The sequence below is a fragment of the Trichechus manatus genome, unplaced genomic scaffold, assembly GCF_000243295.1.
Source record: "Trichechus manatus latirostris isolate Lorelei unplaced genomic scaffold, TriManLat1.0 scaffold00300, whole genome shotgun sequence".
In the NCBI taxonomy this organism is placed as follows: Eukaryota; Metazoa; Chordata; class Mammalia; order Sirenia; family Trichechidae; genus Trichechus; species Trichechus manatus.
The window spans coordinates 932,735-949,064 of NW_004444236.1; the positions used below are offsets into that span (position 1 = coordinate 932,735).

At 47.7% G+C, this 16,330-nt stretch overlaps 1 protein-coding gene across 1 annotated transcript; it reads left to right on the top strand.

Moving 5' to 3' along the window:
* The first annotated feature begins 1,342 nt into the window (after positions 1-1,342).
* Positions 1,343-13,298, top strand: CADM3 (cell adhesion molecule 3). Its single transcript, XM_004390455.1, has 9 exons — positions 1,343-1,448; positions 3,512-3,652; positions 4,162-4,314; positions 4,977-5,114; positions 5,449-5,619; positions 8,361-8,451; positions 8,885-9,054; positions 11,624-11,749; positions 12,854-13,298. Exons 1-9 carry the CDS (start codon positions 1,433-1,435, stop codon positions 12,970-12,972), a joined length of 1,125 nt encoding a protein of 374 aa, XP_004390512.1. The 5' UTR covers positions 1,343-1,432; the 3' UTR covers positions 12,973-13,298.
* Positions 13,299-16,330: the final 3,032 nt, after the last annotated feature.

Genomic DNA, 16,330 nt, shown 5'->3' on the forward strand with positions numbered 1-16,330 from the left:
AGATCTCGATCTCTCTCTGTCTCACATACACACACACACACACACACACACACACACTCACTCTCTCTCTTTCTCTCTATCCATCTTCTCCCTTTCCCGTTTCTTCTGGTTCTGCAATTCTCTCCTTCATCTCTTTCTTCACCCCATCCTAAACCCATGTCCCACTTCTCTTTCCAGCACCCCCCGCCCCCTTCCCCATACCATCGCGACCACCGCCCCTTCCCCGCTGGCTCCGCAGCGCGCTGGGACGCCTGGCCAAGTTCCTGGGGGCCTCCTGGGCCCAAGATTCGTAGCCCTCGGGCTCTGCTCAGCAGCCGGTGACCTCACTAAATTTTGCGCTCGTGATTGGCTACTTTTAGGCGCTGCGGCGGGAGATCCTGAAAAGATTCGCGTGGCTGGTTTCTTTGTCCCTCTGCCTCTTTAGGTTGAGTTGGGGAAATAGGCCCTTAACTCTACAGTACTTTACAAAAGGGTTTAGGGGCAAGCGAGCAGAAAGAGTCAGTGATTCAGGCCCTGGGGGTAAGGACAAAAGTTGTTTTGTTGTGCTAGAGGGAGCAGAGTGGGTGATATTGAGGGCAATGGGCTGAGGGTAGAGTAGGAAATTTAAAAGGGATTTTGAATACCCAATGGAAAGTAACAATCTGGGAAGGCCTGGTGCAACTTTCAGCTCTCGCTACGGTCTTTTTCTTCAATAGTGGGGGTCTCCTCTTGAAACAAACAGAGCTTTGGGTTTGGATTCGGAAGTTTGATTTCCAGTCTTTGTTCTTCTACTTGTATGACCTTGGGCAAGTCACTTCATTCCGTTTGTACTCTGCAAAATAGGAGTGATAATGTCAGCCTACTTATTTTACAGGTTTATTAAAAGGTCAATTGAAATGTAAAAGTATTTTATGATTATTTAACCTGTCATTATTCTAGTGAATAATATGGTGCAGCAGAGAGTCCTGGAGAAGGAGTGAAAAATCTTTGATTCTCTTTCATTTTTCTGTAGTGACCTTCATCAGTCACTTTTAACCTTTACGGGCTTCATTTTCCTCATCTGTGAAGTGGGAGAAATGGACTGGATGATCTCAAAGATCTCTTATGGCTTTTACATGATATGATTCACTGACAAAATTTAGCATCCTCCTTTAACTCACCCCTTCAGAGGAGCAGTTCACTTACTGTTTTCAGGACACTAGTTAATTCCTACCCTTTGTAAGAAACCCACCTACTCTTAGGTATCCTGGTGAATCTACTTTTCATAGGGGCCTAGCGTCTCCACCACCCCAACAGTGAAAGCACAGACCCCCAAACTGTGGCAGTATATATGTAGGGCTCATCCTTGATGGAGATTCTCTCCCCAGGCTACTGGCAGGAGCAGGATTTGGAGCTGGGAACTCTGGCTCCACTCGACGAAGCCATCAGCTCCTCAGTCTGGAGCAGCCCTGACATGCTGGCCAGTCAAGGTGAGAATCCAGGACCCCTCATCTCAACGTCCCTCAGTTCTCTCACCCATTCTCACATCATCTCCCACTCACGTTGCCTCCACCTTATGTTCTCAGTCCTCTCATTACCACAGAACTCTTTCTCCTTTCCATCTGACATTTGATTTCTTAGTCCTATACCACCAACTTCTCTTGCACCTACTGCTTCTTCCCTTACTCCAATACACAGACCTCTGTACCCTCCATGCCTCTTTCCAAAAAGAAATGATTCCTGAGGAGTATATTACTCAGAATAAAGAGGTTCTAGAAAGACACAATCAAGGTAGAATTCTTCAAAAGGAACCAGGGACAAAGGGATTATGAGTCAAAAATTGGAGTATGGCTAGCAGGAAATGAAAGGTTTCCCAAAACTTTCATTGAGATAGCTGGGGAATATACCACTTCCAAATTTACTCAGCCAGCTCAGTCATTGGCACACTAATCTCAAAATCATAGTTTTAATTCTTACTTTAGATGACTACTTGAGAAGCATTGCAGTGAAAACAGCCCTGCATTGAGAGTCAGAAAAATTGAGTTCTAATCCTGACTAGTAGAATGGTTTCAGGCAACCATTTCACCTCCATTGCCTCATTGTTTACATCTGTGAAATGAGAGATTTGGATTACATGAGCCCTAAAATCCCCCTCAGTTCAAATTTCCATTATTCGAAACACTAAAACTAGCGACCAGGCTTTGTGTTCTAATTTGGAGACAACCGCCCTAAACCACTGATGCCTGGTATCAACTTGACCACATGTATCTTCACTTTTTAGGGTCTCTTTTCTGCTAGGAGCGCTCATTACATATTTCTTGGAAATGGAGTTCCAGTGACCAAGAAAGAAAGGAATAAGCAGACAGGGCAGGGGTAACGTTGGTGCCATAAGGATCATGGGGATTGTTTCAAAGTGTTCAATATGAGGGATGTAGAAAGTAAGTTTCTTGGTTTTCTATTCAGAGATAACAATGCTGGTTAAGTAACTTAGCTCCATAGAAAACAAAATTTGTGGATGTTTCAGAATCAGAGCTGGAAGGCACTGTCTATTTTAGATTAGTTCTGTGAAGGTCAGTGTTACTGGGTCAGCTAAAGTTGGTTCTAAAGTCTAGAGAATCAATATTAGAATCTGAAGTCCATGCAGTGGAGAACAACAAACAATACCAGGTGGAGGAAAGCAGTGTTACAGAGTCTGAGGGGCTCACAGGTAGGCCTGACTAGAAGGCACGTTTGGGATTCATCAAACACCTTATTAGATCTTTGTCATTTTTTTGTTGTTGTTTGTCTGTCTTACGTGACTAAAGAGAGAGAGGTTGGGAAATACGTTTTCTTCATATTGAAGGGAAAAATCTTGATCCTTTACCCTTTAAAATAATACCAAGATGCTAATTTGGGTTTGTGTGCTGGGAGGTGGGTACTACTGATACTAAAAGGAATATGTGAAGGGAGTTGGTGATTGAAGGGAAGTTTATTGTTGAAGAAAATGAAAAGTCTGTGTCAGAATGTTCCAGTTTCATTTATTTATTTGTTTTACAGTTTTATCTGCTACCTGTTATCTAAATAAATGTACCATGCAAGGACTCGGCCTTTTCCCCACTTTAACTTTGAGAATTATTAGTCACAACAGCTTCTCCTGTTCTTGCTCTTATATGCTTATATACAGGTGGTGGCAGGAAGGAAAAACATAGAAGGACAGACGTGTATGTGTGTTTCCAAAGGTTAATGGTAGAACCATATCAGAAAAGATACATATGGAGGGTTATGTGCATATTTGGGGTACCTTTATTCCTCTTACCATTTGTGACCCTGTCAGTTCATTCAGCAAACATTCAACAAATGAATATCTGTTTTCTTGTGTATTCAAAGCAAAAAAAAATAAATCCTGTTTCCCCTACCACTCCCCACCACCTCTATTCCTTCCCCCATGGAGCCCTAAGAGTACACAGAAACTTAGGCCTTGGAGAGCATGAATTAGATGAGATGGATATTGGCCCAGAAATGGGTGGAGGGGCAAGGGGTTCCTCAGGAAACTGACCCCGCTCTACTCCTGCAGACAGTCAGCCCTGGACATCTGATGAAACAGTGGTGGCTGGTGGCACCGTAGAACTCCAGTGCCAAGTGAAAGATCATGAGGACTCATCCCTGCAGTGGTCCAACCCTGCCCAGCAGACTCTCTACTTTGGGGAGAAGAGAGGTAGTGTATCTTGAGTTATCTGTCTCCTTGGGAACCATGGGCTGGGGAAGGGGACTGTGGAGCCTGAGGGAACTGTCCTTGTAGTCCAAAGGCTTGGAAACACAGTGATGGGCAAACCATGGGCCCCTCATCTGGTTCTAGAAAAACCAGCTTACAGATTCGACCCAGGCCATGCATGGTCTTATAGGGTCTTAGAGTGACTTCACGCCAAAGGGGCCCTAACATGTCAGGCTGAGGTCTGTGTTCACCCAGATATCTCACAACGAAGCCTGCATTCAGAAAAGCCAACCTAGTTTCCTGAATGTCTCTTAGGCTACTGTACCCAGGGGACCAGGGAAGTTGTGAAATAGCCTAAAGATTGCTCAAGCTTAGGAGCAATTTGCTCGCCCCCCAACCCCTACCCACCACACAATACCCTTTGCCCCAGAGGAGAAGACCTAGAAATGGATGATAAACATGAAAGGTGCTCCTAAAGGCCTGGCTTTCAATTCTCCCCCACTTTCCCCCAGCCCTCCGAGATAACCGGATTCAGCTGGTCCGCTCTACACCCCAGGAGCTCACCATCAGCATCAGCAATGTGGCTCTGGCAGACGAAGGGGAGTACACCTGCTCAATCTTCACCATGCCTGTGCGAACCGCCAAGTCCCTCGTCACTGTGCTCGGTGAGGCTCCCAAACCCCAAGATCTCCACAGCATGCTTCCTTGAAAACAAGCCTCTCTAGCCTGGCCCCTGAAGCAGGCTGGAGGCAGGCAAGTCTCCAAGCATGTTGCGTAAGTTCAGCCAATGGGATAAAATGCAAAGGATGCTGGGTTCTCACTCCTCCTCCTCCACTTACTGCTTGATCTGAGCCACATCTCTTATTCTCTTTGGGCCTGAATTTTCTAACTTATAAAAGAGGGATGAGCATGTCTATTCTACCTATCTCCCAAGACTGTCATGAAGGAAAGATAAGATGTGCATGCAGTGTGAAATTCTAATTTCTGCTTGCTTACATGCCCTCATCTTCACCCTGTATTTCAATTTCATTCTTTTCTTTCCTGAATCTCACACTATTTCTGTGACTACCTAGTTGTGCTGTGTGATATTGAGCATTGACACATGTCTCAGGTATGGTATCTCCCTACTACCATACCTCCCCTAGGTCTTCCCTCTTGGCCCTCAGAGAGGAGATACAAAGATAAAGGTGATTTCTCTAGTTTTCTCCTATCCATCCAAACCCAAAATAGGACCCGAGTATCCTGACCACCAGAGAGGCCATCTCAGCAGGGAGAGCTGAGGTGTGATCTCATTTGCCTCTTCCTGGCCATCCCCTATCCATGACAGGAATCCCACAGAAGCCCATAATCTCTGGTTACAAGTCACCGTTACGGGAAAAAGATCACACTACCCTATACTGTCAGTCTTCTGGAAGCAAACCTGCAGCCCAGCTCAGCTGGAAGAAGGGTGAACAAGAGCTCCATGGTGAGTACCTCCTGTCTTGGGATGACAGTAAGAGGTGGGAGATAAAGGGGAGAGAGAGGGCAAAATTGTATGTGTAAGTATGGGCACATAAGGCATGGTGTTCAAGGAGAAAGGGAGAATGACAGATACTTTGTGAGCACTTGCATGTGTATATGTGTATGTGTTAGGGCCTATATTCTCTCTGTGTATACATATCCATTTCACAACTTTCTAAGTTTGTCTAAGTTGAGACTCACCATCTGTATGTCTACAGCGGGGCCCACTCTATATACGTATGTTAGGGCTCGCTCTGTGTCTATGTGTGTGAGTCTATGTGTCTGTTTCTGCACTCTAGGAGAACCAACTCGAGCACAGGAAGATCCCAATGGTAAAACCTTCACTGTAAGCAGCTCAGTGACCTTCCAGGTTACCCGGGAGGATGACGGTGCAATCATTGTGTGCTCTGTGAACCATGAATCTCTACAGGGAGCTGATAGATCCACCTCTCAGCGCATCGAAGTTTTATGTATGTCATGGGCTGGGCATTGAAAAGGGATCAGGTATAAGATGGGAAGTGGGAATAAGGAAAGTGCAGGTGACTGTACATGAAGCAACATGCAATAGGTTAAAAAAAAAAAAAAAGGAGTTGAAAGGTGGCAGGACTAGGCACCCCTTGTTGTTAGCTTGCCATCAAGTCAGCCCCTGACTCATGATGACATCATATGTGACAAAGTAGAACTGTTCCATAGGGTTTTCATGGTTGTAATCTTTATGGAAGCAGACCACTAGGCCTTTTCTTCTGCAGAGCCTCTGGGTGGGTTATGAACTGCCAACCTTTCAGTTACCAGCTGATCACAACCCACTTGAGCCACCCAGGTCCACCACAAGGGATTGGCAACCTTTTTTGGTAAAAGGCTAAATAGTAAATATTTTAGGTTTTGAGGGACATATGGTCTCTGTCTCAACTACTTAACTCTGCTGTTGTGGTGCAAAAGCGGCCATAGACAACATGTAAACAAATGAGCATGGCTGTGTTCCAATAAAACTTTATTTATAAAAACATGCAGCTGGCAGGATTTGGCCTGTGGAAATTGGCCCATGGGCCAAGATTATCAGCCTCTGGATTAGGCCACTGTTATGCAGCTAGATTGCTAATTACAGTGGTAAGTGTGGCAAATCAGGAGTCAAAAGACATAGCTTCTAGTCTGTGCTCCACTACTTACTAGCTGTGTGAAATTAAGAAAATTAATTTACCCCACTGAGCTTGATTCTTTATTTGCTAAATGAGAGAGATAAAACATGAGGATCATTAATTCTTCTTCCTGGATTCAGGAAAATATGAGTGGTAGGCAAACATAGTTTCTCTGGCATCACTATTCCAAGACCGTCTCCCAAGTGAGTACTCTCCTGTCTTCCCCAGCTCCATGACTTGTTCTTGGATTCTGACCTGAAATGGCCATATCACTGTCACTATTCCTAACCTTCCAAGGACCCTTGTCCCTCTTTGGAGTCTGCCTTGAGTATGGACAGGAAACATTTGTCTTCATCTGAGGAAATATGGACTCTTTCAAAAAGGACTTGACTGGGTAGAGGAATCCAAGGAACAATGAACACAAAATAAAATCAGAAGATGAAGAGTTGTAAAATCATGCACTTCTTGTCCTAACATAGCCAAAGGCTGGGCATTTTTCTAAAGTAACCGAAGCCCTGAATCTCTTTTTCACAGGAGATCCAAACCTGATAACTTTTCCTAACTTTAATGCTATTTAAATCAGTTACTAAACCCACCACTCAAACTTTAGCATGAAATAGGATTGGGATGATATCGCATTCCATTTAGTAGATTCTCAATCTGGAGACACAAGACCTGGATTCTAGTCACTGAGTCACCACTTACTAGCTGTGTTACTTTGACCAAAACATTTAATCTCTTTGGGGCCCCTGCTTACTTCAGTGAGCCACCATGAGGATAAATGAAACAATATATATGAAAGAACTTTTTAAGCTTCAAAGTTCTATACTGTTATAAGGTATTTCTCTAACTGTTGGTCCTGAGTGTGAAGCCCCTGGCCTTGGGCTCCTTCCGTCAGCCCTGGTCCCTTGCCAGAGATAGGAAAGGCCTTCTCCTGTCTGAGCCCCAGACCATCTGGCAATTACTCTCCAGAGACCTCTTTTGGCCCAAGTGTGATCAGAAGTCAGTCAACAAACGCTGCACTCAGGCACCATGCTAGAGGTTTCTACGGCTGTAGGGCCCCGGGACACCCATTCTTTCACCTGGCCTGTTTCTCTTTGTCCTGTTTGATTTGACTGAAGCACATTCATTAAACTGGTTATTAAGGTTGGCTCTATCCTTAGGGGAAGCTCGGCCTCTTTATCTGTTGTTCTAAACCAGCATCTGGTTGTATTGTTCTAAGCAGCCATCTGGACATAGACTCCTAAGCAGCCCTTTGGCGTCAGTGGCAGATGCCATTATTCCTTCACAGAGCCCATCTATATTGTGTCTCAGTCCCTTTTTTGCAGCCAAAATATGACCCCTATCTCTTGCTGTTTCAAAGGTCTTATTTCCTTTTTGGACTGACCATTAAAAATGATATTTTGTGTTCAAGGGTTGCTTCCAGTTCTGAGTTCCCTTGCAGAGCAGAGAGGAACTGAGAGGTTCAGAGCTTGATAAGTGATCAAGTTTAGATTTATTTGTTTTGTCAAAAAATGAGTAGAAAGTCTCATCTACGTGGTGGACAGAGTCCCTGGGTGGTGTAAGCAGTTACAGTGCATGGCTGCTAACCAAAAGGCTGGAGATTGGAGTCCACCCAGAGGTGCTTCAGAAGAAAGCCCTGGGAATCTACTTCTGAAAAGTCAGCCATTGAAAACTCTATGGAGCACAGTTCTACTCTGACACATATGCGGTCATTGTGAGTCAGAACTGACTCAACGGCAAGTGGTTATGTGCTAGGTACAGATGAGCCATTTCTACCCACCCCCCTCAGATCTTTGTTAAGATGTCCCTCAGGTACCCACCAAGGAAAGATCTCCCAGAATCCAATCACACTCACAGTTGTAATATAAGAAGTTCCTCATACATTTTGTAGCAATAGCCATCTTGGCTGACAAGTGGTTGAGGGAGGGGGTCTTTGTTCACAGCCTCTTGGGTTCCTAAGACATTTGAGAAGGTCTACTGCATTACCGAGTGATTTCAAAATATACGTCAGGGCAAATGACCTCCTAAACAATGTGGGGAGTTTTGTTTTGACACCGTTTCCTTCTCCACAGACACACCAACGGCGATGATTAGGCCAGACCCTCCACATCCTCGCGAGGGCCAGAAGCTGTTGCTACACTGTGAGGGTCATGGCAATCCTGTGTAAGAAGATCCATTTCCTGGCCTCTAATGTACCTCATAGCCTCAGACTGTTATCTCAACTTAAGTCCTCCTGTCTTCTCTGTTCTGTCTGAGCCTCCCATTTTCCCTGACCCTGTCTAACAATGTTCATTCTCTGATTGTTTCTCTTGTACAGGCCATAGAAGTGGGGAGGGGACTTTCCCTGGCTTAGCCCCTGAGATTGCCATAGGAGCCAAGTTCCAGCAAGATACAAGTTAGGAATCTCCACCTTCCCCAGAATGTACCCCAAGGGATCACCTTCTCCTGCCCCTGAGCAGCTCAGTGTCTCCATGCCCTGTAACTTCTTGAGCCCTCATCAAGAATTCCTTGACTTCCTTGCTCCTAGTTATTTTATTTTTCTTTTAGCTCCCAACCTACTGTCTCCTGAACACGTCTGATTTCTCTGCCTTAACAGCCCCAAGCAGTACCTATGGGAGAAGGAGGGCAGCGTGCCCCCCTTGAAGATGACGCAGGAGAGAGCCCTGATCTTCCCCTTCCTCAACAAGAGTGACAGTGGCACATATGGCTGCACAGCCACCAGCAACATGGGCAGCCACAAGGCCTACTACACTCTCAATGTTAATGGTGAGCCCTCCACAGTTCTCCTCCTCCAGATCTGCCCTTCTCACCTTCTCTGTCCATTTTACACTCTCTTCTGTCCACCTCCTGATAGCATCCCCAACCGTGATTGGGAGTGGAGTAAGGGAAAATCAGAAGCAGCCCACTAGTGAGAAATTAGGCTCTAGGTTCACTCTGGAATGTGTAATAAGGAAAAATCAATAGGAGGGGTGGACTCCCATCTGCCTGTGTTCAACAGTGGTGGCCCAAGTGGCACTATCCTCCAAGCCCTGCACTCACCTGACAGCAAAAATAATAATGCTGTGTTTAGAGGCCCCAGAGCCTCTCAAGTGCAGGTAAAGACACATTTTGCTATTCAGCGAGCTGTTCTCAGAGTTGCTTTTCCTGCGAGGAGGTTTGGGATGTATGCTACTGCTGTCATTTCCTTTTCTGCAGACCTTAGACACTATAATGGGTCCAGGCAGAAAATAGAGATAAGCTGTACTATGCTGAAAAATAGTCAGAATCTTTTCTCAGATGTTGTATCTTCTAGAGGGACCAGATGATGCTCCTTCTCTGAAATTCTTTCCAAAGTGTGACCACAAAACCCAGCTTCAGGGGAAGTTACAGGTTAGCAGAGAGCCACTTTGATGGAGCATTGGCAGAGGGTTTTTTTTAGATCTCATGAGAAATGGGGTCCAGCCAAAAAGTCCTCGAAGCCTCTTCTCAGAGTAAGGAGACTACATTGTTAGAAGTACATCAGAGATTCCCTTACGTGAGACACCTATTAAAGCAGTAGGGGAGATAACAGCCAGGTCATCCAGAATAAGAGGCCTGAGGTTCTTGGGAACAAGGTATCTGTATGGGTAATTCCAGTTCCAGGGGCCAACCTCAGTAGGTGGGGCTGCCTTAGCACAAGGAACAAGGCTATTGTAGGATCCCAGGAGCCTGGACAATGCATTGGAGACTGGTCTTTGCCCCTGAATCTCTCCAGAACAGCTCTGACAATGATTTGCAGTGAGAGAAATTTTCACAGCTCCTCCAGGTTCTCGTGCCCTTGTGGCTGGCATCTTGCTGAGGCCCCCTATGCCCTGCGGTAAAAAGCCCAGTGAGTCCTGTTTGACTTCATCTGCTTCCTGTGCTGACGCCTGGTGGTGGAAGGGGTTGCTGCATCTTCCAGGAATATCCTAAGTAGTATTCACTCCTACCTGCCTGGAATGAAATTAAATGTAGTTTACCCAAAGACAAGGACCTGTTATTGATGACCCCAGAGGTCTTTCTGGCAAAGGAAACTTGTGTCTTACTAAGGAATTTCCATTTCTATAACCTCTTGAATAATTATCCAGGATTATTTTTAATAAGGACTGTGTCTCACATACTCCCTGGGAGAGAGGTCATGAATAAACTCACTCTGCTTCTTCCAAGTTATGCCATCACACCCACCCCATCATGTCATCAAGCCCCCAACTTCATCCTCTCCCTCCCTCCCGAGTAAAGCATAAAGAACCAGAGCATAAATGTTTTCTTTTCAAATAAGGCATAGTAGACAGGCAAAGAACTAAAAAGCTGGCCCAGTGAAGCCTGAGGAGACATAAGGTAGGACTGATAAAATATATAAGGAGTCATTGAGGCATCAAGACTCAAGTTGAGTCTACAGAAAAACAGTAGCTCTCCCATGGGTGGGAGGACTATATCTATGGCTAATACAATTTTGGACACATCAGAACTATGTCCTGGCTCTATGCACTGTATCTTCAGATATTTGGGACTCTGACTTTAGCTGGTGGTGCTATCCTTGCCACACCTGGCCCAATCCGTGCTGTTGGACCATGCTCTCTATATGTTTCTATGGAAGACTGATTCTCTCTATCTGATGGCTGAGACATCAGCCATCATCAGTCTTTGTCCTTCCCATGAACCTTTCGATGGTACGGAAGTGAAGATGGAGCCTCACACCTCCTTGTTAGGACAGGCTAATGGATTAGGTTTTTGTTGGAACTCTAAACCCCCCAATCAAGAAGGAACACTGTGCTTTATACAGGTGGGCACAGTGTATCTTCTTGTGTAAGGTCTGTTAAAGCGCTTAATTCTTAGCCCCATCAGTTTTTCACTCTGCTTTCCTACATGATCCCAGGGCAGTGGGTGAATAGGCTGAGAAGTCCCCTAGAGAAGCCAGCTCAGAATAGCAAGCAGACAGGTGAGTAAGAGGGCATGCAGAGAAGAGAAGGAATACTCAGGTAATCCAGAAATATAAGAAGAAAAAAGGAAGGAAGGAAAGAAGGAAAAAAGATGATAGGCATTAAAGTGATGGTCTTTGACCAAGGGCTTTAGTGCTAAGAACTTGACTTAGAGAGCTGGTGTGAGCAGATTTATTTATTCATGAATACATCAAATTTTTTAATATTTACTATGTTCCAGGCTCTGTGCAAGAAATTAGAGTATAAGATAAGGCGTATCCCTTTGCTGAACGGTGCCGCTCCATTCCCCTGACGTTAGTCTACTTCCTCTGCTGTGTATGACTCTCCATGGCCAGGCCAGAAGTGCTATGAGATAAGGGTTCTCCCCAGTCTGACTGTGTGCACTCCCCTCCCTGCAGACCCCAGTCCGGTGCCCTCGTCCTCCAGCACCTACCATGCCATCATCGGCGGGATCGTGGCTTTCATTGTCTTCCTGCTGCTCATCCTGCTCATCTTCCTCGGCCACTACTTGATCCGGCACAAAGGTCAGGGCATGAGAGAATGATTAGTAGAGTTTGGGAGCTGGTAGGAAGGTCAGTCAGGGGCAGACAGGACGAAGTAGGGTACAGTCAAGGACTTTGGAAAATTTGGTCAACTCTTTGGAATGTTTGGGAAAGAGAAAAGAATGCAGTCAATCCCATCCTTGCTAACCCGATAACAAGTGAGTACCAACAACCCCGAAGTAAAGCCTGATCACTTGGTGATCATCCAAGTGAAATCAACCTTCCCACTCAGTCAGCTGCTGCTCCATGCTGCTCTGCCTCCAGGGTCTCCTGCTGGAAGGCAGAAAGCTCCCTGCAACTCCGCATATCCATCCCATTTCTCCTGGCACTTTCTTCCTTTCTATCCACTTAGCCTCGTTTTCCTTCTACTTGGATCTCACCCCTGTCCTACACGCATCTCTTTTCTTTCCTCTCTTTGTACCTGACTGTCTGTAACCCATGTACCCTTTCCTCATATTCCTTCCTCTCAGACTTTCTGGTTATTACTCTGGCCAGCAGCCTGATGGCATGGGCTGGTCAAATACTAGCCGGATCTCAGCTACATTGCTTATGAAGCTGACGTAGCAGTTTCCCCTTCACCACCTTACACACACTCACACACACACATACACACTCACAGCCATACCCACACACACACCAACACATACAAACACACTCATATTCTCATACACACACACACTCACACACACACATGCTCACACATACACAACACACACACACATACACTTACAACATGCACTTTCTCACACACTCACATATACTCATACACACATTCTCACACAGTCACATACATATACACTCACCCACACACACACACACACACACACACACACCTTTTTTTAAATTTTTGCCTGTGTTATAGATGAAATTCTAATTAAGGGCAAGATTCATGAATTCATGGGGGTGTGGTCAGATGAAGGATGAGAATAAAATGCAAATTAGGCAAGGTAGGAAGGAAGAAAGCTCCAGGCTGGAGACAAGGTGCAGGAGCACGGTGTGGGCGGCGGGAGGGCAGGAAGGTGGGCAGGGTGGGCTTCAAAGGTTTGCAAGCTGCTCCTGAAAAAAGGAGCCTCTATCTCTATCCAGGAACCTACCTGACACACGAGGCAAAAGGCTCTGACGATGCTCCGGATGCAGACACGGCCATCATCAACGCAGAAGGCGGGCAATCGGGCGGGGATGACAAGAAGGAATATTTCATCTAAGGGTGCCCGCCCACTTCCTGTGCCCCCCAGGGGCCCCATGGGGACTGCTGGGGCCATCACCAACCTGGACTTGTACAGAGCGACCCCAGGGCCGCCCCTCCCGCTTGCTCCCTGGCCCACCCACCCCCTGTACAGAATGTCTGCTTTGGGTGCGGTTTTGTACTAGGTTTGGAATGGGGAGGGAGGCGGGCGGGGGGGAGGGGAGGGTTGCCCTCTGCCCTTTCCGTGGCTTCTCTGCGTTTGGGTTATTATTATTTTTGTAACAATCCCAAATCAAATCTGTCTCCAGGCTGGAGGGGCAGGGGCCCTGGGGTGAGGAAAGGAAACACTGGAGTGTTAGGGGGAGAATGAAGGTGGAGAGGTCAGGAAACAGAAAGGAGCAGTCTGGTTTGGCCGGGGGGGTGGCGCTTTCACCAGCCCTCCACCCTCTATAGCGGAGCAGCTTCCCCAGACTTCCCCAGGAGCTGGAGGCTTGTGAGCAGGAGCCAGAAGTGGCTTTTCTTTTGATAGCCACACACCGCGAGCTATGGACAGGGAGGCAGGGGCCACCCAACACCCCTCTTCCACCATCAAGGGGAAGAGGAATGGAGGTATGACCTGTAACCATGCGGGGGCCCAGAGCTTGGGCATGAAGAGGGCACAGGTCCCTGCAAGGAGGCATAGTGGAAGGATGGCAGAGACTGACCTGCCCGCCCCTTGCCCCACAGTGAATGGGGGACGGGCCCTTTTCCCAGGAACTGCCCCTGAGGGAAAGCAGATCGTGGATGCTGCTCCTTCTCCAGCAGCTGTGGAAAGGCGCTGCTCTGGGGCCTGGACTGCGTCTGCTCCCCCACCCAGGGCCCCTCACCGTTTCCCAGGCCCTGGACTGTTGCTCGGCAACTCCTCTTCCCTGTCTGTGCCACCCTGTGCCCCTTGCCATCCCCTAAGCCAGCCCTTAGCTCTTCCTCCCTTAGCAGCCAGGCAGATATAACAACAAAGAACACTAAAAAGAGCTTCACTGCACTGAGCTGTTTCCTGCCCAGACTAAGGAAATAATGTGAACTCTGTGAGTGTGTGTGTGTGTGTGCATATGTACACGTGCGTGCCTGCGTGTGCGTGTGTGTGTGTGTGTGTGTGTGTGTGTGACAGAGACTGAGGAGGACGGACAAGGGCCCGGGTCCTGGGCAGGTGGGTGGGGCTGTGGGAACAGCTGAAGGAGGGCTTTGGAGGCGGAGGATTCCTAGTCAGGTAACTCACCTGGGGTGTTGTTCTAGTATATTCCAATCCACTCCCAGTACCCATTTGTCTTGGAGAAAGGAGTCCCAGCATGTGTTTCTGCCCATCCATCCCATCTCTCCCCTAAACACAGAGCACTCAACCCCTCCCTCATCTTCCTATCCCTGAGCCGTGGAGTCAGTACCACAGCATTTGCTATGCACCCCCAGGCCTCTCCCTGGCACTGACTCTGCAATCTCCCATACTCTGCCCAGTGAGTTGAAGGCTGGGAGTGAAAGCCCCTGTCTCTTTCCCATCCCCACCCCTGCTTTTGATTTTCTGTCTTCCTTCCCCGGCCTGGAGCTGGTTGCAGTGGAGATAAGGTTGCTCCCCCTCCCTGTCCCAGCCGGCCTGCCCCCCTCAGACCCAGAATGCCCCTCGGCACTGCTCTCACCCTCCTCCAGCATGTCCTCCTTGCTCTGACAAATGGGCATGCAAAACGGGGGCAGCTGCACCCCAGCAGATCTGCCCACTCCCTCAGTTCAGGTAATACCACTGTGGAATCTTCCTGCCAGTGGTTAGGGCCCTGGGCACCACAGGCAGCCCCTTACCCAAGCCAGGGCCCCCTTCTCTAACAGCAGCAAGGGAGCCTGGGACCCAGGCCTGTTGGGCTCCCTGTCTCCCAGCACCCACGTTTTGGGAAAATGACTTTTCCTCTTCGAGCTGAACCACTCTGTCCATATTACACAGAAGCCATATTTGTACGGGGGGCGGGGGAGCAAGGGGCAGTTGTGCTGTGTGTGTCTGTCTGTGGGTGGGTGGGGGAAAGGCAGCAGGGAGGGGATCGTGTATCTTTATAATCTTTCTAACTCTCCTGTGCTAATCGCAGAGGGGCCACCCTCAATATATCTGGATTATCCGTGTCGTTTGGCTGCTTCCTTTTTGCTGTTCTCGCTGCTGCTGGGATGTGTGTGTATAAGAGCTGTTCCTCTGGTATCTCCTGCACCTGGTACCTCAAGGGGCGACGTGGACCTCACCATGCCGCCCACCCAAGGGTGTCTCCTTGTGGGAAACAATATAACTCAATATAACTCTTGTGGGAAAGAAGTATATCCAGTCTCCCGTCCTTCTGCCCCCTTTTGTGGGGCCCTTGCTTCCCAGAGTTTGATTGGGGCTGGGGGACCTGACTGCCCCCCTCCATCTCGCCCCCAGTCCTCTGCCAGGACAACCATTCCTGGAAAGTTTCACCAGACTGCCTGCAACCTGGCTTTCTAATCCCCCTCAGGTTGAACTTGAAACTGGAGCTAATGTTCTGGGAAAAAAGGAAAGCATATCTCTAAGGTAACTTTTTGGACCTGGATCTGAGGTACTTCGCTTCCAAGCTCTCTTGTCACTCCTTACCTTAGCCCCAGACATGGGATTGAAACTCCTTGGCGGACTCAGGATTAAAGCATCCCATGTAGACGAATGAACCAGTGTCCCCTCTACAGCCCCTCTCTACCTCAACATTTGGACTTGGACACTCCATTGCTCACCTCTCTTCATTTCCAGGCTAAGTCTCCCCAGCTGAGAAAGTAAACTGCAGAGAGGGGCAATGGAACAACAGAAGTCCTGGGGAAGCAGTGAGGGGTGAGAAGGGGCTTCCCAAGAGGAGAAGCATTGGCTTAGGTGAATCCGCCTGCAGGGTGGATGCCCTTTCTGTCTGCCAGCCGGAGGGAAATAGAAGCTCTGCCCTCACCCCCATCAGAAACTTTACATCTCACTGAGATGCCAGGCCAAGAAACAGTTTCCAGAGCCTTTATGTCTCCCAACAGAAATATGAATAGAGTTTACCCCATGGGCAATGGTCCCATTTTAAAATATGCTGTCCCATGGTCCCCTCGAGTCTACTTTAACTTATCAGACCATGTGTTCTGTTTGGGAGGGAGAGGCATTCACTGCACCCATAGGTGGCTAGGCAAATGCCCAATTGCTCCCTGGAGTAGCTTCATTATGCAGCCTGACAGCTGCCCCCAGCTCTCCTCCTCTCACACGGAAACACCAAGACACAGAGAGAGCCAGACACATGCCCAGATACCTGCCCAACACATGGATATGAGCACACTGATACACAAGGAGAAGACCACACAGCTCTGCAGACAGGCGGGCACACACACACACACAC